Genomic DNA, 25044 nt, shown 5'->3' with positions numbered 1-25044 from the left:
GATCACTAAAACAGATCCCACTACCATACACTCATCAAGAGTTTAAATCAGCTAACTGTCTGAAGTGTCAACAGGGTCTGAAAGTGGGGGTCAGCGGAGAGGAAGAAAAGCTAAGGCAACCATCTACTTTGGAGCAGAGCATCCTAAATACAGTAAACTTAGCAGTGAATAAAATCAGTGTCCAGAATCACATCCAAATAGTTCTGCTCCCAAAGCAGCTTCAGTGACAGCACCTGCACAGTTTTCTGTTCTTCTTTAAAGGTCCATAATCTCCCCTTTGCATTCTGGCAGTCTGTCGTCATAGCCTGCAGCTCCGCCTCAGCCAGCAGCAGTTGCTTCCTGCAGCGCATGTAGTTCAGGAGCAACTCATAAAACTCGTGCCTGTCCTGATGAGCAACGCTTTCAAATTCCTCTGCGTAGGAGTCAACATTCTCCAGCCATGAGCACGGCTCAAAGATCTTCAGCTGCTCTCTGGTAAACGGCACCAGCTCGGGCTCAGTCGGGAGCTCGGGATAGAGCCTCTCGTTGTGCAGCAGGGGTTTAACAGCCATGACAGTTGGCCTCTCGTAGGAGAGCTCAGCCGACAGGTCTGGATAAATTGGTTTCAGCCCCGAACGCTGAACAGGCACCTTGGGTTTCTCACGGAGCTGTGAGGTGCTAAGAGGAAGCTTCTCTGAGAAACGGACAAGAGGATTTTTAACATCCTGCACGTTTTCAGTTCCTTTGTCCCGTGCAACGCCCACTACTGCCTGAGAACCAGCTGCGCTGGGATGAGAGGTACTGCCCGCTAAGTCACAGTGTCCTGATCTGCCAGCAACCACCTCCACGGGGCTGGGAGGCTTGTCCAGCTTGCTTTCTTCACTTTTCTCAACATCCCCTCCACGTTCTTTATGTGAGGGGCCAGCTTTGCTCTCCTCTCCATCTGTTGAAGGCTCTAGGGTCGCTACCGAAGACCCTTCGTTTGCTGAAGTTAAATTACTACAGGGGACATCACGTGCATCAGTTGCAGATTTTCCATCCCCTGCTTCATCACTGAGCTGAATTTCTGTGAATTCTGCGGGTTGTTCCACTTGCACTTTACTGGCTTGAGAAGACACTTCTGCGACAGGAGGGAGGAAGACATCATCAGACTCTCTTGTCCGGGATTCCTCGCTACTTTTCTTCTTTTTCTCCTAGAAATAAATTCACAGTGTCATTAACAAGTAAACCCCTCCTCCTGGCATCCCGAATCCCACCATCACCAAAATCAGCATTTGCCAACATCACTGACAAAAGCCCCTCTTACCAGGTTAATTTTCATGAGATTAAAGGTAAAAAGAAATGCATTAAACAGATCCCTGATCTTTAGGTGACCTTTAAACACTATGCACCACTGTCTATTGTCTTGGTCTCTTTTTGATTAAACATCTCAATGCTTCTACATTAAAAGCTACAGACATCCCAGGACAGAGAGTTTCACTGATGTATAAACAATACAGATAACAGGACCCCGCCTGACCTCTTGAGAAAGACTCAATAGATCTTGGAAGTTACTGCAAGAAGTTACTTTGGGATTCATCTCTAGTTTTATAGAAGTATCTTAACAAACTCAAAAGTATTTTCAAATGAAACAGAACAAAGAAAGGTCTAGAATGCATCCCTAATTACATCTGAAAACCATCATGAAATCTGGACAATTATTGAAATACCTTCTGAAAACAGGTATTACAGACCAGAGACACAGAACAACTTAGAAGCGACACGAGAATTTTAAGCCAGTTATCCACTTTTAAATTCAGATCAGTCTGGGGGTAAGCAGTTCACACAAACATAGTCTGAAGCGTACATTCATAGCCTCCTTCCCAAAGCACAGCAGGGGATCTCACGCAGCACAGCACATCAATAACCATTCTGCTAGAGGCGTGCCCACAGGTTGTCTGTGCCTACCGATCATTTCTAAGGAGCAAAACTGCTCAGGGTTAGGTTAACCCACGCCGGTTGTGGATGACCCAAATAACGTAACAAGGAACATGGCTGAAATCAAGAAAAGCTCCCAGTACCCCTCCAGGGCTGCAGAAGAGGTTACAGGTTTGGAAACTCACTGACAACTTCACGCACACTTTCTCTAGTCAGCTGACAAGATTTTGCCTCGCAAGAGGGCACACATGGAAACAGCTCGAGGGCCCTGAGAACGGCAATCTCCAGGCCGCTTTGAATTCAGGCGTCTCCTCAAAGCTTGTTTACAGAGTGGCAAAGCACTGTCTTTGCTTTCAGGCTGTGTTCCACTACACTAAGGCCTGCAAGCACTTCTGGTCACAAAATACTGCTGACAATCCAAAACCCTGAGAGCTACAGGGGAGATGCTGAAAACAGATCAGCACAATTCTTTAAACGAGGACTTGGAGTTATAACAAACATCTCCTGACAATAAATTGTCAGCAGCTTCCATGGGATATTGCATCCCTAGGTCAGACTTCTGCCAGCGTACTGCCCTGCAGATGCTACAAACCCCTGAAACTTTCCTGTCCTTTTCTTGCTCCAACCTCAGAGTTCCTTCCTGCAGTCCCCACAGAAGAAACTCCCTTTACCTGTGAGCTGCACCCCGCATTTCTGCCATTGCTACTGCTAGACAAAAATAGATTCTTGTAAGATTTATGGACCCTTTCAGTTCTCACTTTCCAAGGCAGGCACGTCATAAACGTTAACAGGTATTTCTCCTGAGAAAGGATGAGAGAAATCAGGTCCTGAACACAAAAGCAAAGCCCGCTGCTTGAGGCTGTAGTCTGCTCCTGTGGGTTCACCCTGTACACCAAAGCTGCCACCTGACGGAGGCATGAGGCTCGCCCTGTGCCCTGTTCCAGCATTCCAGCCTGCTAGGCTCGGCGAGCCTCAAGCTGTAGCAATACGCTGTTTTTTTGTTTGTTTGTTTGTTTTTTCCCAGGAATGTCCCCAGCAGTAACGCCGCGCTGCCCACTGACGCACACAGACACCCGGCCCGGTCCCTCCACCAGCTCCTGGCTCCCTGGTGCTGCCTTCCCCCTGCTCACACCCCTCAGCCTCTCACAGAACCTCGCAATACTTAGGGCTGGGGAGTCCTCCAGGATCACCGGCTACAACCGCCCCCTACCCCCAATGCCACCACCAAGCCCTGTCCCCAAGCACCACGTCCAGCCTTCCCTTGAGCACCCCCAGGGACGGTGACCCCACCACCTCCCCAGGCAGCCCGTCCTCAAACCCCCATCCCCGCCCCCCTGCCCCCCTTACCTTGTCCTTGTCCTTGTCCTTGTCCCTGCCCCGGGCCCGGGCCCTGCGCGGCCCCCTCACGGCCTCCGCCATGCCCCCCCCCACTCGCCCGGCCGCAGCCGGAAGAGGAGCCCCCTGCCGCTGCCCCGCCCCCGCCAGCTCCCGGCCAATCAGCAGCGCCGCGCGGACGGGAGGCGCAGAGGGACAGAAAGGGGCGAGGCGCGCCGCTCCGCGCCCTCCCCCTAACCCCCCTCTTCAGGTGTTTCTCCCAACGCGCCGTAGGAATCACGGAATCGCGGAATGATCCGGGCTGGAAGAGAACCTCCAACATCACCCAGTCCAACCTCTGACCTAACACCAACAAGTCCTCCACTAAACCATATCCCTAAGCTCTACATCTAAACGTCTTTGAAAGACCTCCAGGGATGGGGACTCCACCACTTCCCTGGGCAGCCCGTTCCAGTGACTAACAACCCTCTCAATAAAGAAGTTCTTCCTAAGATCCAACCTAAACCTCCCCTGGTGCAACTTAAGCCCATTCCCCCTCGTCCTGTCACCAGGCACGTGGGAGAACAGACCAACCCCCACCTCGCTACAGCCTCCTTTAAGATATCTGTAATTTGACAGCTGTCTGAGCGATAATGAGGGTGTTGCTCACCCAAAAAGTGCACTGCCGGTTATGTTACCGAGCAGGGGAAATAGGACAAGTGGGAATGGCTTTAAACTAAACGAGGGGAGGTTTACGTTAGAGGTTAGGAGGAAATTCTTCCCTCAGAGGGTTGTGAGGAGCTGGGATGGGCTGCCCAGAGAAACAGGGGGTGCCCCAGCCCTGGAGGTGCCCAGGGACAGGCTGGATGGGGCTCTGCACCTGGTCTGGTCTGGTGGGAGGTGTCCCTGCCCGTGGCAGGGGATGGAACTGGGTGGTCTTTAAGGTTCCTTCCAACCTGAGCCGAATGACAGGAAATAAAGGTCATAATAAATGCTAGTGGCTTAACGCTGTATTTAATAGAATCACAGAATATCCTGAGGTGAAAGGGACCCACAGTGACCATCTGGTCCAGCTCCTGGCTCCACTCAGGACCACCCAAAAACCAAACCCTGTGTGTGAGGATGGTGTCCCAACGCTCCTTGAGCTCCAGCAGGCTCGGGGCCATGCCCACGTCCCTGAGGAGCCTGTCCCAGTGCCCGACCACCTCTGGGTGCAGAACCTTTCCCTAGCACCCAGCCTGACCCTCCCCTGTCCCAGCTCCATGCCGTTCCCTCAGGTCCTGTCGCTGTGGGCTGAACAAACGAAGGAACCTCAGCTGCTCCTCACACATCTTCCCCTCCAGACCCTTCAAACTCTTTGTAGCCCCCCATTCGAATGATCTCTGATAGTTTTATGTCCTTTGTACGCTGTGGGGCCCAAGGCTGCACACAGTATTTGAGGTGAGGCCGCACCAGCACAGAGCAGAGCGGGGCAATCCCTTCCCTCAACCAGCCAGCAGTGCTGTCTGTGTCTGGTACACCCCAGGCTGGCCCTCCTGGCTGCCAGGGCACGCTGCTGGCTCAGGTTCAATTTGCCATCCACCAGAACCCCCAGATCCCTTTCCCCACTGCTCTCCTCCCCCGATCTGTATGTGTATCCAGTATTGCCCCCTCCCCGTTGCAGAATCTGTTACTTGTTCTTGTTAAACTTCTTGATTGCCCAGTCCTCTGATTTGTCAAGATATCCCTGCAAGGCCTCTCTTCCCTCCAGGGCATCAGCAGTTCCTCTGAACTTAGCATCATCTACAAACTTATTTGGCATACCTTCAACTCCTGCATCCCAATCATCCAACAATAAAGAGAACCGGTCCTGAAACGCAGCCCTGCGGACATTAGTCCATGGGAAGACCAGACTCCTGTTTAAGGAGTTCAGGGGGAGACTGGGCTCCTCTGTTTGGGTCTGGGAGGAGGCTAAGGCTCCCTACAGGGGGTCTGCAGGGAGACCTAGCCTTCCTATAGGGACCCAGAAGGAGGACAGTTCCTCCACTGGGGCCTGTAAGGGGGTGAAAGTCTGATGCACCACTTGGAAAACAACAAGGAAAGGGAATTTGATGAATATCAGTTCAGCATTTTTGGGCACACAGACTTTTTTCACAGTAACTTTATGTCTGGACACCGCTTTTCCAAGCCAGGGTTTGCTTGGCTTGAAGTCTCTTCAATGAGTTGTTGAACAACTGCTGTATTCAGAGCACTAGAACCAGCACCCTTATTTTGGGATCACTGCTATTCGTTTAGTGAGTGTGCAAGCCAAGTTTCAGCCTCAGTGGGAAACATTCACATCCAGAAAAGCCTAGCACCCTCTATTGTACTCTGTCAGCTGAAAAATCACGATAATGAAAGCATGAAATGCCTTATGGAGTAAATCATTAACATACTAACCTTGCTGCAGCAGAAAACTCTAGGAACCATAAAGGAATCATTGCTGTTTACAAGCTGAAAGTGGTAGAATCAAGTCCTGAATCCGTACAAACATGCCTGATGGGTTATGATCCCATCCAACCCTCAAAAACAAAAATCCTATCAAAAAAACAGGAAGCGAAGGAAAACTGCCTTACATGGCCAACAGCTCACAGCTGATCACACATAGTTGCTCTTATGCCAGCTTTCCTTAGTGCCTTCTCTCCTGTAACTATCTCGGTATTCATAAAGAACAAGTACTGAAATAAAAGCTGTGGAAAGATATGTTCTTGTAGGCTTTCTTCCAGGAAGTGCAAGTCACCCCACCTGATTGTGCTAGGATGCTTTGAAGATGTATCAGCCCCAGACCCTGCACAAAGGAAACATGACAGCATAGGAAAAAAAAAAATCCAGCACACAACTCAGAAGTGCTATTTTTAAATATGTATATTTAAAGAATTAAAACTACAACAGGCTCCTTCAGAAGAATATTTCTGTACTTGGTCTTTTAGGGAAAAACAAAAAAAAAAAAAAAAAGGACAAATTATTCCTTTATTGTGCACTTTGTACATATCATGCAGCAGGACAGAAGTTAAAGCTCATTGTGATCCTTTCTACATAAAGAAATAACGTATATCCCCGGGGACCAGTGTGTTTAGGCACACACTGAAGTTGCGTGGATTCAACTTGCAGAACATCATGCAGCCAGCAGCCCCTGTTGCTCCAGGTATAGACAGCTAAATTGCGTCCAGCACCCTCTGTCCCATATCCCCATGCTCAGTATAGCAAGGCACCGAGGAGCTGTTAAGCCACACAGCACAGAGAGACCAGCAGCCCTGAGGTATGTGAGCTTCTGCATCAAACATGCGATCATATATAAGGCAACAAAAAGGGGAAGGCCTTTGAGGAGACCTGACCAGGAAATGAGTTTCATGGCTCCATGGCTAAGTTTGTTTCCAGTGGTGTGCAGACAGAACCAGACAGACCCTGCAGGGTTACTGCTGAGGATGCCTCTAGGAGTCAGGATGAGGAAGTCAGAACCAATATTTTGTTGTCAAGCTTGCTAGAGCAGAGGGAGAAGTAATTAAGATAGACAGTTGACAATTTCCCTTTCATTTATATTGGCACTCAAATCCCCGCTGAAAACGGACTTTACATTTGGATCTAGCATCGATACACGTCCAAAGTTCAGGGATTGCCAGAAGCTAATCAAATGGGAGTATCTGGAGCCTACAGAGACAAGTTATACCATGAGCCTCAGAAAAACACAAGCCTCTCATTGGAGAGGTGGTGGGAGAGCTGACTGACTTCCTTCTGATCCTCAACAATATTGCAGGGTGAGAGACTTGCCAGCAGGTTTGTAGTGGCACAGCCCCTCGCTGGGTTTCTGTTCTGTGTGCTGCTGCACCACGCAAGGCACAAATCAGCACCAAATATCAGCACAGCAAAGCCAGACCCATGATGTAATCGATGGTGCTCCTCTATGTAGTAAGCTCCCAGAGGAACATGACTGAAATTAAATCCAAATTACAAGTTTAATCACCGTTAATAAAAGACTTCAGAAACAGGTCGAAGTGTACCCTTAGCTCTGAACACAAGCCAGCATGCCCAAAGCTTTGCACAGCTCCCCTTGGCACATGTGTTTTTTTTAGTTATCTGGAGAGCAGAAGGCTCCAGGCTCTCCCAGATGGCTGCACATAGGAAGAACTTCAAATCAAAAACTTCTTCCAACGCAGAACACCCTGTGTCCAGTTCCATTGCTTATTTTTCTTCCCCTGAGCGTGAAAATGGAATATATGTCCAAGGAGTTTGCTTACCAAAGGAACAGATTTTTAGTAGGTGCTTTCTGAATGCACAAATAATTATCAGAGTCCTCAAATACTTTCTTTAAATGAAGAAGCACTGCAGCTCGGTGTTGCTGAGAATAACTGAAAACACCGACTGCCGCACTGGCCAGACTGACAGCATCTTCTGCCTGGAGAACCTGGGGAACAGGATGGACAGCGTCAAAATCACAGCTCCAGCTCAGACAAGGACAGAAGGGCTGACAAAATTGTCACTCCCACCCAGTCACCTCAAGGTGTCATCCCCTAAATGGTGACCTTTCTTTCTCCACCGCCCCTCTGTTGTAGTTGCATCTCTTGTTAAACCCTTTCTTCATCAAACTCGAGTACTTACCATGGCTATTAGCGGTGTATCAAGCTGTAGCCGTCAATTGTGGCATAATCAGGATCACCTAAAACACAAGGCACAGAAATATTAGGTCTGCCCATGAAAAGTGCTTGTTAAGAGACTTTATGCAGGACAAGACCACCATGCACTGGCCACCTCTGTGATAAAGGGAAGCAGGGATGAGTGGGGCTCAAAGAGATGAGTTGATTTGCCTAAGCAACAAAGCAGAATTTAGTTCTACTGAGTCCCACTGCTTTACTCCATCCCTGAAGTGGCCTGGAAATGACACAGCTCATTCTATTTAAACGGAAGGGCCCAAAATGCAGAGACTGGTGGGACACCAAGCTTAGGCAACCTAAAGCTTCAGAAACGCCCACACAAGGGGCTTTGATCAGAACTTCTGGGTGAAATTTTGCCTCCAGAGTCAGTAGCCAACTTCCCAGCATCTTTCCACGGGGAATGGACTTATAGCAGGAGCTGGACCTCGAGCAATCCCGTTAGAGAGATGAAGCTCGTGATCCTGTGGGGAAGAGCAAGAGCAGAGAGATCCTCTGTGGGAGCAGAAGCCACCTAAGGTAAGGAACTCACCTGGCCCACTGGTCGGGGTGGGTAGAGGCGCCCTCCTGCTCAAAAAGAAACAGAGGTGAGGACCTGCATGGCTATGGGGCTCCCTCCCATCCAAGGGCACCTGCCCAGGCCATTACTCCTGCTCTGTAGCTCCCAAACCACCCTCCTGGAGCTCACGGGAGGGCAAGAGGTTTGGCCAGCCTGGGCTTTCAGGAGACCTGGTCATGTCTTTCACCACCAACAGCCTGCTTGGCAGACACAGGAATTGAGGCTGCTACAGTGCAGAAGAGGAAAATTCACCAAAAAACATTACATTGGCAAAACATTCATGAGTGAGCCTCGGGGCATGCCTTTTACATGCCTCTGCCCTGGCTGAGCCATCAGGAAGCCATAATTAGGCATGACTCTTCTCCTGATGCAACAGCCAGAGGTGCACACTCATCCTTGGCAAGAGTCTTTAGCCCTGAATCCTCATCTTCCTCGTGGCAGAAGCATCTTTCACCCTGTCCTCACTTCTCTCCAGGCTGCCTTGCTTTTCTGCTGCTCAGGTACTGCAGCCCCTCACCTCAACCCAAAGGACTTGTGGAAGAGGCTTGGCAAGGGAAAACTGAGCTCAACCTCACCACAAGGACCTTCAGAACAAGATTCCCAGCCTTGAGAAGAGAAAAATATCCTCAAAAGACAAGCAAAAAGCTCTGGGTGGTCTTGAGGGCTTCCTTAAACATGATGTAGCAGGCATCGTGTTGGAATAATTTCTTCTGGAGAGAGGGATGTGCTACGTAGCATGGGAAATATTTTCCTCTAATACTCCCAAAGCTTCCAAAAGACCAAAAGCAACAAAATATGTTTTTGCTTGCATGTTTTTTTGTTTTGTTTTGTTTTTTTTAGACAGCATCATTTGCAGCAGCAGTTTCAAATTACGTCCCTTACCGTGACATAGGCACAGAAACCGGACTTCTCACAGGGGTCGCACTTCTCTGTGTGTTGTAGTAGTTTTCATAAACAACAGGAGCTAGGAAGAGTTAACAGTAGTAAAGCACAGACCTTTCACAAGGTGCTACTTGACAACCCCAACGTTCAGCTGCTAAGCTTTTCCCTCTTCTCTGGGAAGGTGTTTGAAATGTTACAGAATGGGGAGATCATCGTCAGAGGCTGGTGGTAAGTGGCAGAGGGACTGGTGCTGCTTGCCGTGGAATGAAAGGAAGGATGTTACAAAATCAGTGGGTTTTGCATCCAAATTGATGCTGATCCGGGCAGCAGCACCAAGAGGAGTAAAAGCAAGTCAGCACTACTTCAGGAGGTTGCACCAAGTTCTCACCTGGGGCCGAACTTCCAGTTTTGCGCAAATTTACAAAAAAATCAATATCCTTCTCAATGCTGCACATTTCTAAACTCTTGCGGATTTCCTCGTATTTCTGCAGAAGAGAAATGACAAGCACTTCTGTGCATTAGATCAAAACCCAAAAGGATGTTTTTCAATCAGTTATCATACATGGGCTGGGAGCCCAGTGCTCACCCAGGACTCAAGCTTCAATGGTACAGGGAACAAGGAAGGAATCCCAAAGAAAAAAATCATCTCTAAGAGCTCTGGCCACAGCCCTTCTGCCTGCATGCTCATGTTAGCTTATCAAAGGCCATAGGCCAACTTGGATTAACACAGTTCAGAGCACAGGAAAGCAAACCAGGCTCTGCTTTCCCATTCCCAGCCTCAGACATGCAGGAGTCATAATAATCCTGCAAAATCTTTGGCAAGGTCACCTCCCACTGCGTTTCATTTGCCTCTTTTTCAGCCAATTTTCTTCAGCCAGGGAGAACAGTAAGTGCATCTGTATGATGCTGATGGCAGGGAGCTGAGGACACATCTTCACTCCTGTACTGCTTTCTCACTATTTCTCCAACCACAGACACGCACAAAAGCTGCACTCAGGGGGTCCTTCCTGCATTACTGCCTTACTACACCCTGACAAAACGATGGGCAAAGAGAACCCAGGTGAGCAGCAGGGATCCCAAAGGTCTGATACAAAAGAGAACTCTTAGAGGTCTCTGATCCAAAACGGAAAAATGGATGTGGAGGGACCTCCACCCAGCTCACCTCGTCGTTCTGGACGCAGCCCTGGGAGAGCTGGTTGACGTGGAGCCAGAGGGCACTGCGGAAGTAGCTGATGCGCTCGCACTGCTGCGTCTCGAAGAACTGCAATGACATGGTCAGAACAGCAGGGCCCCTGCCAGCACAGCCCCGCCTGCAGCACGGATTTAGCAGTCCCCCGAGCCCTGCTGCTCACACGTCCTGAGCATCGAGGTGATTCAAGGAAGACACAAGTCCTCCACCTCTCCCAGGGGAGAAAGCATCCTTCTGTGCAACCAGGTGTTCCAGAGAAGGTGTTAAGCTTAGGAAAGTCTACCGGTGGCAGTGCTCTGCTACACCCATGCAGAAGGGGCCACCCAGCACCCCTTGGGGAGACCAGGCCAGTTTCCTAAAGGCAGTGTGAGTTCCCTGGGCACCCCGTGGTCCTGCAGTCCCAGCTCCCTTCTCACTCCCTTCCACAGAAAAAAAAAAAAAGAAATGGCTGGGGATGTATGAAAACGGAGGTGCATTTGGTTGGTCTCCTTCCTGTTTCCTGACAAGCCCTTTTCGTAACCAGTTTAAACCCACGTCTGTTGAAATTTGCTGTCTGGTGTAGCCAAACCCCATGCACCTTTACACATTTCCAGTGAAAGACAGGCTTCCATCCCAAGTGTACGCTTGCATTTGTCATCAGTTATGGCCTTTGCAGCATACTGAGGGGAAAACTTCCACGTAATCTCTTTATGGAAGTGAAACTCTGGCTTCCCAGCCCCATCTGCAGAGCCCCCAGACACCACGGGCACCCTCACACCCCCCTGACACGGCACACCAGACAGCAAATTCCAACCCAGTGGGGGAAAGTAAAACAGAGGCACGGGTGCTCTGAGCACTTAGGTGGTCGGCATCCAAGGCAGACGCTGCTGGGTGCTCCTGAGGCTGCAGCCTGGAGTCGTGTCCAGACCACAACTGTTTGAGCCAGGCGATGGCAGCACTGAACGTGCAAGCAGGCAACTGGCAAAAATGTCAGGACTGAGCACATCGACTCTGCCAGTTTTAAAAGGTGGTGGAAGAAATTGAAAATAACGCAGTGGAAACTTTGAAGTGATGGGAGCCTGAGTCCAGAAACCAAGCAGGAGAAACGTGCAGGGTTACCTACAACACGTCCTGCTGTTGTCCTGTGAAGGGAATACAGAGCAGAAGGCACGTCTGCTCTGTCCCCAAGCCCTGCAGCAAGGGAGTGTACATCCAGAGGACCACAGTGCCATTTGAAGGAAATTTATGGCATTTACCTCGCAAGCTTTGATGTGCTCTTTCATCCATTCTTCCCTGATCTTCTCCAGTGCAGTAATACTCTGCTGGTAACTCCTGTCTGTGAGGGAAATCAAATTGTCAATTGGGTAACATTAATTTTAAAAAACTCCTTCACTAGGAGGTACCATGTCCAGCCTAAAATGGCTGGGATGCCACAGAGAACCCAGCAGTAATGCGTGAGCTCAGTTGTTGGTGGGCAATGCCCTGGGATGGGAACCCCACAGCATCCAGGGTGGGGCCATGCAGGAGGTGCCACCTCCTGTACCTCCCGACACACTTCTGAGGAGCTGCAGCTCCTGTGTGCCATGTCACGGCTCCCAGCCCACCTCCTCCTGCCCCCGGAGGTGCTCCCCTCTCCCCCCAAACGCAGCCAGCACGCTTCATCTCCACGCTCACCTGAATCCTCCAGAGCCGATTTCGTCTGAGCCAACTTCAGGAAGAGCTGTCAGAGTTGGGGGAGAGAAGGAAGGTGTAGGAGAGCCCTGGTGCATCACCCACAGGAGTGCAGACCCCAGAGCTGGGAGAAGGGACGTGGGGCAGGAGGCCTGCCAGACGAGATGTCCCTTTGCCCGGCACCACGGCCCCCTGCCTCGCCTTACCTTCTCCTGCTGCTTCTGCGTGACCAGGTTGGCGTTGCGGTGCACCGCCTGTTCCGCTTCGTCTTTATCCCTGCAGCGCTGCTCGTAGAGCCGCTTGGCCTAGGGGAGACACCAGACAGGGCAGGAACACGTTAGCAGGCAAAAGAGATGAAAATCCAGCTGGCAGAGGATGCTCAGGGTCCCAGATGCCTGGGCAGCCCTGTGCTCACAACAGGAGCTGCTTTTTGCTCAGGACGAAAAGCTCAAGGCAACTGAGTCCTGGACATTTAAACCTCTTGTATCTGAGCCAGCATTTCCCCTCCATGCTCCTCAGGTTCTGATGAGCACGCTCTGCTTGTTGTTAATGCAGACACAACGCAGGCAGCTGCAAACGGGGAGGGAGGGAGGGAGGGAGGCCCTCACATGGAGGCCTGCCCTCGCTCCGTGCGCGTGTTTTGGCAGCGTTAACCCATACGGCAAGAGACAGCAGCACGCTTGCTTTACCTCCATGGTCTTCTTGTACTGCAAATTCCTGTTCTTGTGAATCGCCTCCATTATGAGCTCTATCTGTGAAGACAACAGACCCGGAGGCAGCGTGTCAGTGGCCGTCAGAGCTCCGGGATGAACGGCAGTACGGTATCGCCTCCGCGGGCTCTGGCTGAACCAACAAGCCCTCTCCCCTCTGCTAGGTCCACATCAGCCCCTGGCTCTGACAGCTTCCCCTTGTTTTCCAGACAAGGGAATCTTGAGCCAGAGGATGTTAAAGAGCTTGTTAATTTTACCAGACCCTATGTAAATCACACAGCACTACACATACACCTTATAAACCCTCCTAGTCAAGGCTGGCATGCCTGGAGGGAGCCCCCACTTTCTCTGGCACCAAAGGACCCTGAAGGACAGCACGTGGCAGTGAGAAGAAGGAAGTCAGGGGTTGCCGCACAGTTCTCCAGCACGGTTGCAACACGTAGGAAGGAGCCCAGGACTTCCTGGCACTGGTGGGCACAGAGAGGGCTGGGGCACCAAGGGGGACAGGGGCCAGGGGCAGCACAACTGTGAAGGTTCCTCCCACAGTGCCCTCAGCTCCTGACCTTCTTCCGATGCAGCTTTTGCTTCTCCCTGAATTCCTCCATCTTCTTGGCTTCCTCCCGAAGGGTTTGTGCCAGCTGGATGTGACCTTGTCCCACATTGTCTATCTCTGCAAAGAAAAGAAATATCTATATTTATATAGTCCCAAAAAGGCTCTTGCTTAAGCCAGCTTTTCTAGCTGACATCAAACTGACCCATGGACCCCTTCCACCCATGGTCCCACCTCATGAACTCCCCTGCAGAAACTTGAAAGCAGCAGCACTTCCTGAGCAGGGCCTACCTATGTAAGAGTGACTCATCATCGGTCATGCTGGGGCCTGCACTTCCATTTAAGAAATGCGTACCAAGAGAAGTTATTCAAATGAGCACAGTCACTTTTCTTCCTAATCTGGATTAATTCGGGCATGTTTCAGCACATCACACCCTAAAGCGTCTGTCTGAAGGAAGCATTCCTCCAGGCTAGCAGAGAAGCAACTTGGGGTACAGAAAAACTATTGCTAAATAAATCCCAGGCTCATCCTTGGAGTCACACTGAGCTAGCCCCGATGGAGGAGAGCAGCCGTACCACGGAACACCCAGCCAGCAAGCAAAGCTCACAAGGGCAGCTAAGACAAACTGTGGCTCATGAGCCAACACTCAGAGCTATTTCAAACCCATAGCTATTAAAGCGTCAGCTGCTGCAGGGCAGAGCCTCGTCAGAGCATCAGCCCAGGAACACAGCAGCAGAAGTATCTGGCCAGGATGGAAGGTGGTGGAGCTGTGGCTGCCAGACTTCAGCACTGGGCAGCAGAATGGTGAGGAATGGTCACTGCATGGTGGCCAAGCCTCATCACTCGGATGCTCTGATTACTGCATGTTTGTGTCAAAAGGGGCAGGATGAGCCAGTCCAAAACCACCCAGATGAGCTTTCCATGGACACTGCACAACTCTAAAGCTGCCCCAAAAGCCTAACAGATCCCCAAAAGGGTCTTGCCATGGGTCCCCTCTGCTAACTGTACCCTGGAGCACTCTAACCCAACCTCCATGCACTGGGCTGAGCCATACAACGAGAACAGCCTACACCTGGTCCTGGTATCATACAGTTTTGGAGATTTCTCTGTTTCTTCCCAAGCAGTAGCCTGAAGGCTTCAGCACTGGCATGGGCCGAGGCCAACAGTATGAAGTTCAACAAGGCCAAGTGCCGGGTCCTGCACTTGACAGTCGGCTGAATATGAGCCAGCAGTGTGCTCAGGCGGCCAAGAAGGCCAGCAGCATCCTGGCTTGCATAAGAAACAGCGTGGCCAGCAGGTCCAGGGAAGTGATTGTCCCCCTGTACTCGGCTCTGGTGAGGCCGCACCTCGAGTACTGTGTTCAGTTCTGGGCCCCTCGCTACAAGAAGGACATGGAGGTGCTCGAGCGAGTCCAGAGAAGGGCTACGAAGCTGGTGAAGGGTCTGGAGAACAAGGCTTACGAGGAGCGGCTGAGGGAGCTGGGACTGTTCAGCCTGGAGAAGAGGAGGCTCAGGGGTGACCTTATTGCACTCTACGGGTACCTGAAGGGAGGCTGTAGCGAGGTGGGGGTTGGTCTGTTCTCCCACGTGCCTGGTGACAGGACGAGGGGGAATGGGCAAAAGTTGCGCCAGGGGAGGTTTAGGTTGGGTATTAGGAAGAAATTCTTTATTGAACGGGTTGTTAGTCACTGGAACGGGCTGCCCAGGGAAGTGGTTGAGTCACCATCCCTGGAGGTCTTTCAAAGACGTTTAGATGTAGAGCTTAGGAATATGGTTTAGTGGAGGACTTGTTGGTGTTAGGTCAGAGGTTGGACTCGGTGACCTTGGAGGTCTCTTCCAACCTAGACTATTCTGTGATTCTGTGATTCTGGGTCCTCATAGATGAAGAATAAGAAGGGTTACTTACGTTGTTTGAAAACATCCAGGGATCTCTTCAGGGTGCTGAAAAACACAGGCACAGCATTAAAAGAGTAAGAAAGCACTGCCAGATGTAGGCATGGGCTTCAATGGTGACAACAGAGCACTTCTGAACTGGTGAGGAAGTCCCTCGCTCAAGACCAGCCAAAACAGCCTGAAGCAGGTTTATCTAGACTCCTAATACTTCCAGCTTTTCCCTTACCAACGAGTATAATACAGTCCACTTAGTTTGAGATCTACCTTACATTTTCTTCCTGGACAGTGAACACTATTAAATATTCTGAGTTTCAAGACAAACGTTCTAGGCAATCTCCAAAAAGTATCAGTTGGGACACGTGAAAATTTTTTATATGTAGTGTGGACGAGTGGTTGGAAATGTAGGGAACTTCCCTCCCTGTTAAGATAATGAAATAAGGTAGGGGACCGACCAATACAGACCTGTAAACAAATGAGCAGAGAACACCAAACCGGGCACGTATGAAGTACAGCAGGAAGCAAATGGTTTCCAGGGGCAATGGGGAAATGGAGATCCACGAATGGAGCCAACCTCAGCAGCAATGTGCTGGGTTTGAACATCCGTGTGGTTTGACTCAAAGAAGTACGTGTACTTCCCTCTGGCCACAGAAACGGTGAGAAGCAAACCCAAGGTCTCATGATGCTTGGCTCTCTGCTGAACCACCACCCCACATCTCGCCTGAGTGTCCACAACGCTTTGATTACTCTACGGCAGGTGGGAATTTGGTGGAGTCCAACTTGATATTGGCAAAAGGACAACACAGCTGGGCACAATTAATTCACAGGACTGATTTCTGAACATCTGGTGACATCCCGATCACATTTCAACACTGCTTTGTCTCTCTCAGCCTCCTTCCCTCTCCCTCTTCCTTCACTGCCCCAGTTATGGACACCTATAAAAGCAAAAGACACTGAACTTACTTCAGCTCCGTCTGCCCACAGGGCTTCTTCTTCGACAAGTTAATGAGCTCTTTACCATATTTTTCTTCTATAATCGCTCTGTTGAGGAAAGAGAGAAATGAGAGGAAATTCTCATTTCAGAAACTGAAACTTGCTTGCAGCAGAGGCCGAGAGCAGAAGGAGTTTCACAAGAGACATCCCCTGAGCACAGAGGGAATAGCGGGTGTGCAGAACACCCCAGGCTGCAGACAGGGTGACAATGTGGGCATCCACCTCCCCGACCACCACAAACTGCCCCAGGGCTTGTGGCTTGTTGTGTCTACGCTCAGGGTCCTGCCAGCCCCTGAGCTGGTGGAGGTGGCACAGGAAGGGCGCGTAGCCACACTGCGGGATTGACCCACGAGGAGCGTTGGAGCGGACCTACAGAGACCATCAAGCCCAACTGGCTGAGCACTTCAGGGCTAACCAAGTGTGCTCGACAGGCTAAACATGAAGACTGCTGTAGAATGACCCAGAATTAATGTAATTTTGGTATTGACTGGAGAAAACAAGCCTTGAATACAAGACTTGGGACAAAAATATTCTGGAATAAATGTGATGGGGATACAGAGCAGGAGAGCCTGCAATTTAAAGTGTCTAATGCACCTGCATCTGCTTAGGCGGTAACTGCACGGAAAAAAAAATGTTAACTCTTTAACGAGGTGAACCCCACTGCCAAACTGTCAGCACAGACATCTGCACTTGCATTAGAGATGCAGACATTTTAGGAAGCCGTTTATTTTATCCTACAACTCTGTGAGGAGGAGAGGCAGGGAGGGAGGTGCCGGTCTCTTCCCGCTGGGAACTGATGGCAGGACCTGCAGGAACGGCACAAAGCTGCACCGGGGGAGGCTCAGAATGGACATCAGGAAACATTTCTTTACTGTGAGGGTGGTCAAACACTGTCACAGGCTTCCTAGAGAGGTGGTTGATGCCCCATGCCTGCCAGTGTTCAAGAGGCATTTGGATAGACCCCTTCATAATAAAGGTCCTGGGCTTTGTGGCTAGCAGCACCCTCCCAGCTGAGGATCCCCTGGTATGGACTTTATTCCAGCCATGCAGGGAAAGAATATTGTGAAAAAAACAAGTTCCTCATCAGTCAAAAGTGAAAGATGCTTCAGCGCAGTGGACAGAAACATGATGGGAACCCAAATGGGAATACAAGAAATAGAAGAAGTGCCTCTGCCTCACTTCCCAGATTGAGCCAAACCCGTTTTCAGAGGCCGCTCTGTACCTTTCCTTCAAAAAGTCTTCAAACTCTTTGCAGTTCTTCCTGCCGTCGTTCAGATGTTGAATGATGCTGTCATAGCCAACTGTGCTGGTCAGGTCTGTGCTCTGAAAACACAAGAACAGGATTCACATCCCAGTCAGTGCAGTCCATGGCCACTGCCACCTCCACCGGCACTTATACAAGCAACGGCCCAGCTGGGAGCAAGTGCGCCAGTGCCTCTTTCTGCTTTGCCCATAAGTCATATGAAATAAGCTCTTTTTATTATTTTTGGATGGGAGAGGGTCTGGAATGAGGAGAACGGTGATGTCAAGTGAGGCAAGGCACCTTCATGACCTCCACAGGTCAGAAGAGCTCAGACCTGCCACATCCTGGCGATCTCCCCCCGTTCTGAGCACCTCTGGCCCCGCAGCGCTCTGAGTCCCCATAAAACTGCTACAGCACTTTCCCTCCTCCCACCACGCAATGTCTGTCCTCGTTCTCAGAAGAAGGGCCTGAGATGCAGACCAGGAGGTTCAGATCCTTAAAATAACGTCAGGCCCTAGACAGCTTTCAGAAGAAAACGGACCTCCGTGACTCACCCAAGTTTAGCCTGCAAAACCACATAGGATGAAGAACCGATCTCATGGCCACATGGCCCAAAGGGACGTCTCCTCCGAGGAGCTTAGCTGTCAGCTCTGATTTCATGGAATAAAACACTAAACATCCCCTGAGCCTCCAGATACGGCCTGTTTTACTACTGCTTCTCCCAGCTCCTGCAGGCACCAGGACGGATCTTGGTCAGCGCTGACTTCCAGTTGTCTGTCCGGGCACCATCCCCACGCCCGGCCTCGTTGCAGGAACCCACACCCAGGCTGGGGGGGGAGCTGAGCAGCCCCTTCTCCACGGCATCCCTGAGCTTCCCGTGAGCTTCCCTGGCTGCCCACGCAGCCCTGAGGGACTGCTGCTGCAGCAGCCTCCTCTTCGGCCTGGGGAAAAGCCACCCTGTCCCACTCACGTCAGTCCAAAACTCCAACACAAAGACCACTTCCCTAAGCAGCAGGTCCTTCCCCAGCTACAAGAGGGATGCTCTGACTACGAACCCTCCTTCTCTGGAAGAAACCCAAAGCGGATGCCGGAGGAGAGCAGAACTACCTGCTGTCCTCCGCAGAAAGGTCTGGCTGGCATTGCAGGGACAGCACAGGCAGGAGCAGAATAGGGAAACGGGCTGCAGAAAGGAAGCAATGGCAAAAGCAGATATGAAGCTGTGAGAAAGGAAGCAGAAACCACAAATAATTATTATGAAGCTTAAAGAGGAAAAATGGCAGGATGGAGAGATTCAGGAAACGATTCCAAGCCAAGATGACGGCATGCAGATAACTGGTGTCAAAGTGCTGGCCCCAGCGGGGGGATTTCTCCTAAGTTTGTGCCCAGAGTGAGAACTGAGGAGGAACAGGGCCATCATTTGTGATAGATAAAGGATTTCATCATTGTGGACTTCCCCAAGCAACCAAAGACTTGAACACAAGTGGACAGAAAGCCGGAGATAAAGTGGATATCTGGTGGAGTGGGGCCAGCAGGAGATCCCTGGGAACCCCTGATCAGATTTGCTCCATCGTGGTGTGCATGGGAAGGAGGAAGAGACCGTGGCCAGGACCGAGGGAGATCCTCAAACACTTTCTGTTTCTGTACTGAGCACAAACCTCCTCCCAAAATGAGCTTATTACTGAAAAAACGCAACAGGTTCTTCCGTTTGCTAACTGGCTCTGCAAAAGAAGGAAGCACGCTTACGCTGAAATGACAGTTGCAAAACTCAGGAACATCTTAACTTGACTTTCTACCCCAAAATAAAATGGGCAAGGGCAGGCAGGAGGGGCTCCCGGCCCCACGGAGCTGGGCTGGGCAGTGTCAGACACCGCAAAAACCACCCTGGCAGCGCCCTTCTGGGCAGACGTCAGCATGGAAAGAATACAAAGGACCAGCGTGACTGCCCACGGGAGGCAGGGAAAGAGGAAAGAGGAAGGGGGCTATGGGGAGGACAGAGCCAGGGAGGGAGGACAGGGTTTAAAGCCACAATAAACTAAGCTGAAGAGGGCTCTGGAGGACGGGGGTTTTGCACCAAGGCTCCCCAAGCTGTCCCTGCAAACAGCACCTCACCCCTCACGTCCTGATTTCCTTCCAGCTTTTTAGCAGTAATAAGGCAGGAGGTTAAACAAGGGCAGAGGTTTGCTATGAAAAGGGGAATAAAAGAAATGGCTGCTCTGTTGCCGTCATCTTAAGAGAACAAAAATCAGGCAAAAATTGCTCAGCCAGCTCTGCCATACCGAAACCGGCAGCACGGTGCCAGCCTTCCCACACCAAAAACGCTGGTGAACGGGCAAATAACTGAGCAGCCTGCTGTTGGAAAGAAGGTAACCGGACCGGCCAGGGCTCCCTGCGTTTACCAGGGTACATTTGGGGTGTAACGGGGAGGTTTCTGCCCCACTGCACCAAACCAGAGCCCACCTTCCATGTAGGTCTGCAGGGGTGGCACGGGAACAGCCGGGACCTGGAAAGCACCGATGCAGATTCCTTCCCCAAGAAATCAATGGCTCTGCGCAGCTGCAAGAGCATCCCAGAGCAGGCACACTTGGGATATCCCTGTAGGTTTGGCTGTAGGATTTTTTAAAAAAAGCCCCAGCCTCCCGTTTTGCAGCTGGGGAACTGAGGCCGGGTGACCGGTGTACCCGTGCTGCAGGGCGCAGCAGCCCCAAATTCCGCCTCACCCGGCCGGGTTAACAGCGGACATGCTATTTAGGGGACAGCACCGCCCGTGGAAACTACAGGCAGATGATTTCAAGGTGACAAAGCAGCAGCTGATGTTTCCTGAGTCCGCAGGGCTCCAGAGGAGCGGAAACTCCCGTTCCTGCCCTTTCGGAGGGGCTCAGTGGGACGCAACCCCCCTTGTCCTGACCACTGCTGGCTTTGTGCTGTGCCCCTGATGCTCTCGAGCAGGAGTTCACGTGGCTGTCAGTAATGCCAGCGAGGAGATAAAATGGGAGGCTCCATGCAACGAGAAGGGAAAGGTGGGATTCACATCTGCAGCACAGGTGGAGAAGTGCCGCTTCCCTTCTGAAAAGTTTGGCATTTCAGGTGGCATGAAGTTACAATGTTTTGGGGATCTTGCTTGTGCTTTAGCAAAAGAGGGGCTGAAATGCTCCAGTGGGCATGCAAAGTCCCTCTTTCACTAAAGGGAAAGCTGTTTGCTTTGATATTTCCCTCTTCTTCATATCGATCCCCCTCCAGACACAAACCCTGTGAAGTCAACAGTGTGGGAGAGAAAAAGCAACCTGTCCTGTCCTGCTCCGAAATGAAAGGTTTGGGGCACACAAAATTTCATGAGTGACTTCAGCGCTGTGTCTGCACCATGCACGCACGGCCACACGCACGTCCCCAGACACACATCCTTGTCCCTTAGCTCTTCAGCACGGGCAGCCAAACCAGAGCCACGCAGTCACAAGCCCAGGAGCCCAAACCCTCAGCACTGCTCACCGACCACTACTGGTCACGTTTTACTCGTGCAGAGCTTCTAGCAGCTCTCCTCGGCCTCATCTGCTCAGAGGAACGCCGCAGAAGTTGTACGTCTATTTTTGTATTTGGAAACACCGTGCGACGACAAGTGGCTGTGCTATTCTTGCTCGCAGCCAACACGATCTCAAAACCGCTCAAGGTCCCACAGAGGTCACCGAGACCAAGAGAAGTCTTTGAGCAGATTTCTGCAGGGAGCAGAGGTAGCCCAGGGGCTTATCCCCAAGGGGCAGAGCCCTGACCAGGAGGATGAGCTCTCATCCCCAGCTGGCACCATGCAGAAGAAGTCGTGCGGCGTGAGACCTGCACGGGAACGGCACTGACCGTACCCCGCGTTGGCCAAGTTTGCAGAGCGGGAGGACGGCGAAGCAGGTTGCATCACCCAGAGGTGCGTTTCTCCCACGGACTGACAGCCTGCTCGTATGTGTGCCTGACTCCAAGGGCCGGCCGGGTCCGTGAGGGTGAGGGGAGGAGATGGTGCGAGGCTGCGCTTCCTCCCCATCTGATAAGCTCCAAGCAGGAACGTCAGGGCAGGAAAAACTCATCCCGCTGCAAATCCGCCCCCCTTAGCACCCCAAATGTGGATGTTAAAGCAATGGACCGTCAGGCTCGACGCAACCGCACCCAACCAGAACAGCCAGCACCTGAGGATTTCATCAGGCTGCCCAGGAAAGCCGGTCCCTTTCGGAGAAGGATGAGCAGAGGGAAATGAAACAGCCCAGCCTGCATCACGCCATGAGACAGCGGCCAGGGAAAGCACCCCGAAGCCCAGCAGGCACCCCCTTCAGCAGACCTGCAGAAACATGGAGCCAGAGGAGCTCATCCCCAGCCTCGCGCAGCCCTGCAGATCTGGGCAGGTTAAAAAACAGACAGCAAGAGGGGAGAGCAGATACAGCCCGGGGCTTCAGCCCACAGAGGTGCGAACCAGCCCAGTGGGATGAATCTCCCAGGGTGCAAACAAACACACTTCACCAGTGCTTTCAGACCCTATCCCACGTGCTTTGGCAAAGAATTAAACATGCCAGCGCACCTTCCACTGCAGGAGACTTGCTGGAGTGTTTCAGCAGCATCATTTAGCACCTCATTTCCTTAAGGTGGCAGATAAGCATTTGGGAGTGCCTAAAAGGCGCAGACACCTAGGTCTTATACGCAAAGATCGCTTAACCGGACCAGCCTCAGCGGGAGTCAGCAGGTCTCAGCCCTCGGCATCGTTTGCTTATCTTCTCAATGTCCTACCAAGTCCTCCTCTTTAAGGCACCCCGCCACACACTCTGCAGAGCGCAGAGCTTTTGGCTCTGAACACAAAAAAATAAGATTTGTCTGAAGACAAGAGGAAACGACCAAGAATCTGCCCTCCAGGTTGCAGGCTGCTGGCCGAGGGGTCAGACGTGAAGCTTGTTCCAGCGCTACCAGATTTCCCTTTTCCCTGCATAGTTTTACAGACGCCCGCCCGTGAGCCCCAGGTGCTCTGATGAGCCCCAAAGCCCCGCTGTCGGGTTTCCCAAAACACTCTGCCAGAAGGGCTTGCGGAGAACCGGGGGCTTTCCAAGGAAGCGATGAAAATGAAAGACGAGCGTAGGGAAAGGAGAACGGCAGGTTGCAAAAAAAAAACACGCAAGCAGCCCCGTGCTTGCTCAACTCTCAGCAATCGCTGCAGGCACGGCAAGAGGAACCAAACAGGATTTGGGGTGTAGTATTTTTGCACAGCTCTTTTCTAGGTGGCTGCAGCTTACGCCGAGACCTAGTAGGGTGAGCAAAAAAAAACAAACAAGAGAATGAAGGACAAGGTTCAAGACCAGCTGCAGCCCACGGGGCTGGGGACAGGCAGGGAGATGGGGCCGCCGTCATCTCTTCAGACCCCGAAACACAAAATCACAGCCTAAATGAAGCAGCTGGCCATTCATAGCATTTGTTCATAGTTATGAAGCATTCATTTTTAGGCTTTGGCCCAGCAGACGGAGCACTGAAATCCTCTCCCTCTGCCTCCAGCCCTCCGTGGCAGCATCCTTCCCCTGCAGCAGCCTGGGGCAGCCACCGCCCTCCCGAAATGTGCCCTGGGCTGTCCCGAGCCCCGTGTAATCCTATTCTTCTGTAATCCTCTGTTTCGGCAAAGCAGTGCTCTCCTTCCTCTTCCCTTTTTGGCTCAAGCAAAGTGAATAACAGGGGAAAAATCTCAGGAGGAAGTTTGCACTCCCTCACTGCGTTACGGCAAACCGAAGACGAAGCAGCAGCCCCTCTGCACCTGGCCTAAATTTGGGCTTTTCTGTCCATCTCTCATCCCCTCCTTCCTCCCCGCAGGTGATGCACTTCTCCATGGGCAAAGTGACTGCACCGGGGCCTCGAGGCAGTGCTGCCATGCTCCCATCCCAGCTCAGCCCCTGCTGCCCGACCCCGCTGGCTTCAGAAGGGAAAAAGTAAAGCAGAAGCCCCGTTAGCACCAAGAGTTTGGGCCCAGATTATTTACAGATTACCCAGTAAATAGCCTCGCTCGCCGTAAAGGGCACAAGGATCTCTCCAACGCGCCGCCGAAGCGCGACGAAACGCAGCAGCTCAGCAGTGGGGTTATTTCTGCCAGCCCCAGCGCACCCGTCGGCATCGTTTGCAAAGCAAAGGGAGCGCCGTGGAAGCTTCTTGGCAATGAGCTGCTGAGAAACCACTGCCAGGCACAAAGCCGGTTCGGTGCACCCGTAGGGTTTGCACGCTGATGGTGCTCTGGGTGCTCCGCCAGGCACCTTGCTCGTGGTGCTGGGCACCGTGTGAGCGCGGCGCTGTGCTCGTAGCCTTGTATCCCCCAGCACGCTGCGGCCAAAATCCCAACACCGGCTCCTCCAGGACCTACACACCTTCTCCCCGTCCTGCAAGGCTGCTTCCAGGGCATCGCTGGTGGGACCTCGGGGATTTACCGGGGATTTATCGGAGCCCAAGCCGTGCTGCTTGGTTCCTGATTCCCGCACCCAAGCGAAGGGCAGCACACCCAGGGGAATCACACAGCCGCGGTGCCAACGCTCTGCGGGGGACAAGCGGCTGCTCAGCACTTCTATACCCAAAAGCACCGTTCGCACCCCAAAGATCTTGCACCATTCCCCACGCCCTGCCTTTTCCCCCCAGGGCTCAGCAGCACCAAAGCGAGGGAGCAGCCCCCAGCCGGACCCCCCTGCACCCAGGGGTGTCCCCGAGCCCCCCGCTTTTCCCATCCGGAGCCTCGGCTCACCCAGAAGTGGTCCCTGAACCGTGCCTCCCGCATGCTGCTGCTGCTGCTGCCGCTGCCGCCCCCTGCGCCCTTCCGGCTCGGCACGGCTCGGCTCGGCCCCGCCCGGCCCCGCCCGGCCCGGGGACAGCCGCAGGGCTTCGGCTGCGGGAGCCGGGACGGGGGCAGAGCCCTGCGGGGTGAGCTCAGCGCGCAGCCCCGGCCCCGCACAGGTGGGGAGAGTTTTGGGGGAGTCTGGGGGCGCACATCCTGCTCCCAGCCCCAGTGCAGAGACACTGCACGAGGGGAGCAACCTCTGGGCTCAGAACTGGGGTGGGAGATGAAAGCAGATGGGCACCAACTGTGCTCAGGGTAGCCCGATTCACCATGGTAAGTCGCTGCCTCTAACACAGGGACAGAGGAAATAGGCCAGTAATGTAAAAATAAGGCATTTTCCACTTAATTAACCTGCTCGCTTGTGAGCCCAGGGTGGTGTGACACCTACAGCAAAGATGTGTTTGAAGGGTTTTCTCTTTCAGTGCTCCTGGCCATGGTTCCTGCCACGGTAGCAGCCAGTGTCACAGCTGGGGCTGGGCTCAAGGCTTCGAGGAAGGTTCAGCAACCTCCTCTGAGAACACATGAGCCATGGTGCACTGACCCAGTCCAAATCCTGGAATAAATCAGTCCTCACCTTCTGCACTGTGGGCACTTTCAGCCAGGCAGGTAAGCCCCCGTGCGGGGAAAAGCAGAGAAAGAGAGAAAGCAGGACAAAGCCACAGGGGTCAAGGCACACGGTGT

At 52.2% G+C, this 25044-nt stretch overlaps 2 protein-coding genes across 4 annotated transcripts in view; both read right to left on the bottom strand.

Annotated features, from left to right (window-relative positions):
* EPG5 (ectopic P-granules autophagy protein 5 homolog) overlaps nt 1-3374 on the bottom strand; it is a 51918-nt gene extending 48544 nt beyond the window's left edge. For 2 of the 3 annotated variants that reach the window (XM_035310111.1, XM_035310112.1), the window contains exons 1-2: nt 3244-3351; nt 234-1172 (exon numbers count right to left, since the gene is read on the bottom strand). In XM_035310111.1, coding sequence (XP_035166002.1) covers nt 234-1172; nt 3244-3315 — 1011 coding nt within the window. In that variant the 5' untranslated portion in view covers nt 3316-3351. Of the gene's footprint in view, nt 1-233; nt 1173-3243 lie in introns of all 3 variants that reach the window. The other variant, XM_035310113.1, reaches the window with a different exon arrangement.
* A 2806-nt stretch (nt 3375-6180) lies between these two features.
* On the bottom strand, nt 6181-24428 carry PSTPIP2 (proline-serine-threonine phosphatase interacting protein 2). The gene is made up of 15 exons (XM_035310017.1): nt 24271-24428; nt 17520-17620; nt 16268-16345; nt 15321-15355; nt 13428-13534; nt 12844-12906; nt 12361-12459; nt 12158-12203; nt 11740-11819; nt 10478-10576; nt 9704-9800; nt 9316-9397; nt 8407-8441; nt 7825-7882; nt 6181-7630 (listed from the first exon to the last, which is right to left on the bottom strand). The coding sequence occupies exons 1-14, from the start codon at nt 24301-24303 to the stop codon at nt 7833-7835; spliced, it is 1005 nt and encodes a 334-aa protein (XP_035165908.1). The 5' UTR covers nt 24304-24428; the 3' UTR covers nt 6181-7630; nt 7825-7832.
* Nucleotides 24429-25044: the final 616 nt, after the last annotated feature.

This window comes from Oxyura jamaicensis, chromosome Z (assembly GCF_011077185.1).
Source record: "Oxyura jamaicensis isolate SHBP4307 breed ruddy duck chromosome Z, BPBGC_Ojam_1.0, whole genome shotgun sequence".
NCBI classification, from domain to species: Eukaryota; Metazoa; Chordata; class Aves; order Anseriformes; family Anatidae; genus Oxyura; species Oxyura jamaicensis.
The sequence above is the reverse complement of the archived record's forward strand: the minus strand, read 5'-3'. Positions and strand labels throughout refer to the sequence as shown.

Coding starts and splice junctions, on each gene's coding strand:
- PSTPIP2 (XM_035310017.1), bottom strand. CDS start 24,303: ATGCGGGAGGCACGGTTCAGGGACCACTTCTGG. Junction 16,346..17,519: donor GAAGACTTTTTGAAGGAAAG/GTACAGAGCGGC, acceptor TTTCCTCAACAG/AGCGATTATAGAAGAAAAAT. Junction 7,883..8,406: donor CACCCCGACCAGTGGGCCAG/GTGAGTTCCTTA, acceptor CTTGTGTTTTAG/GTGATCCTGATTATGCCACA.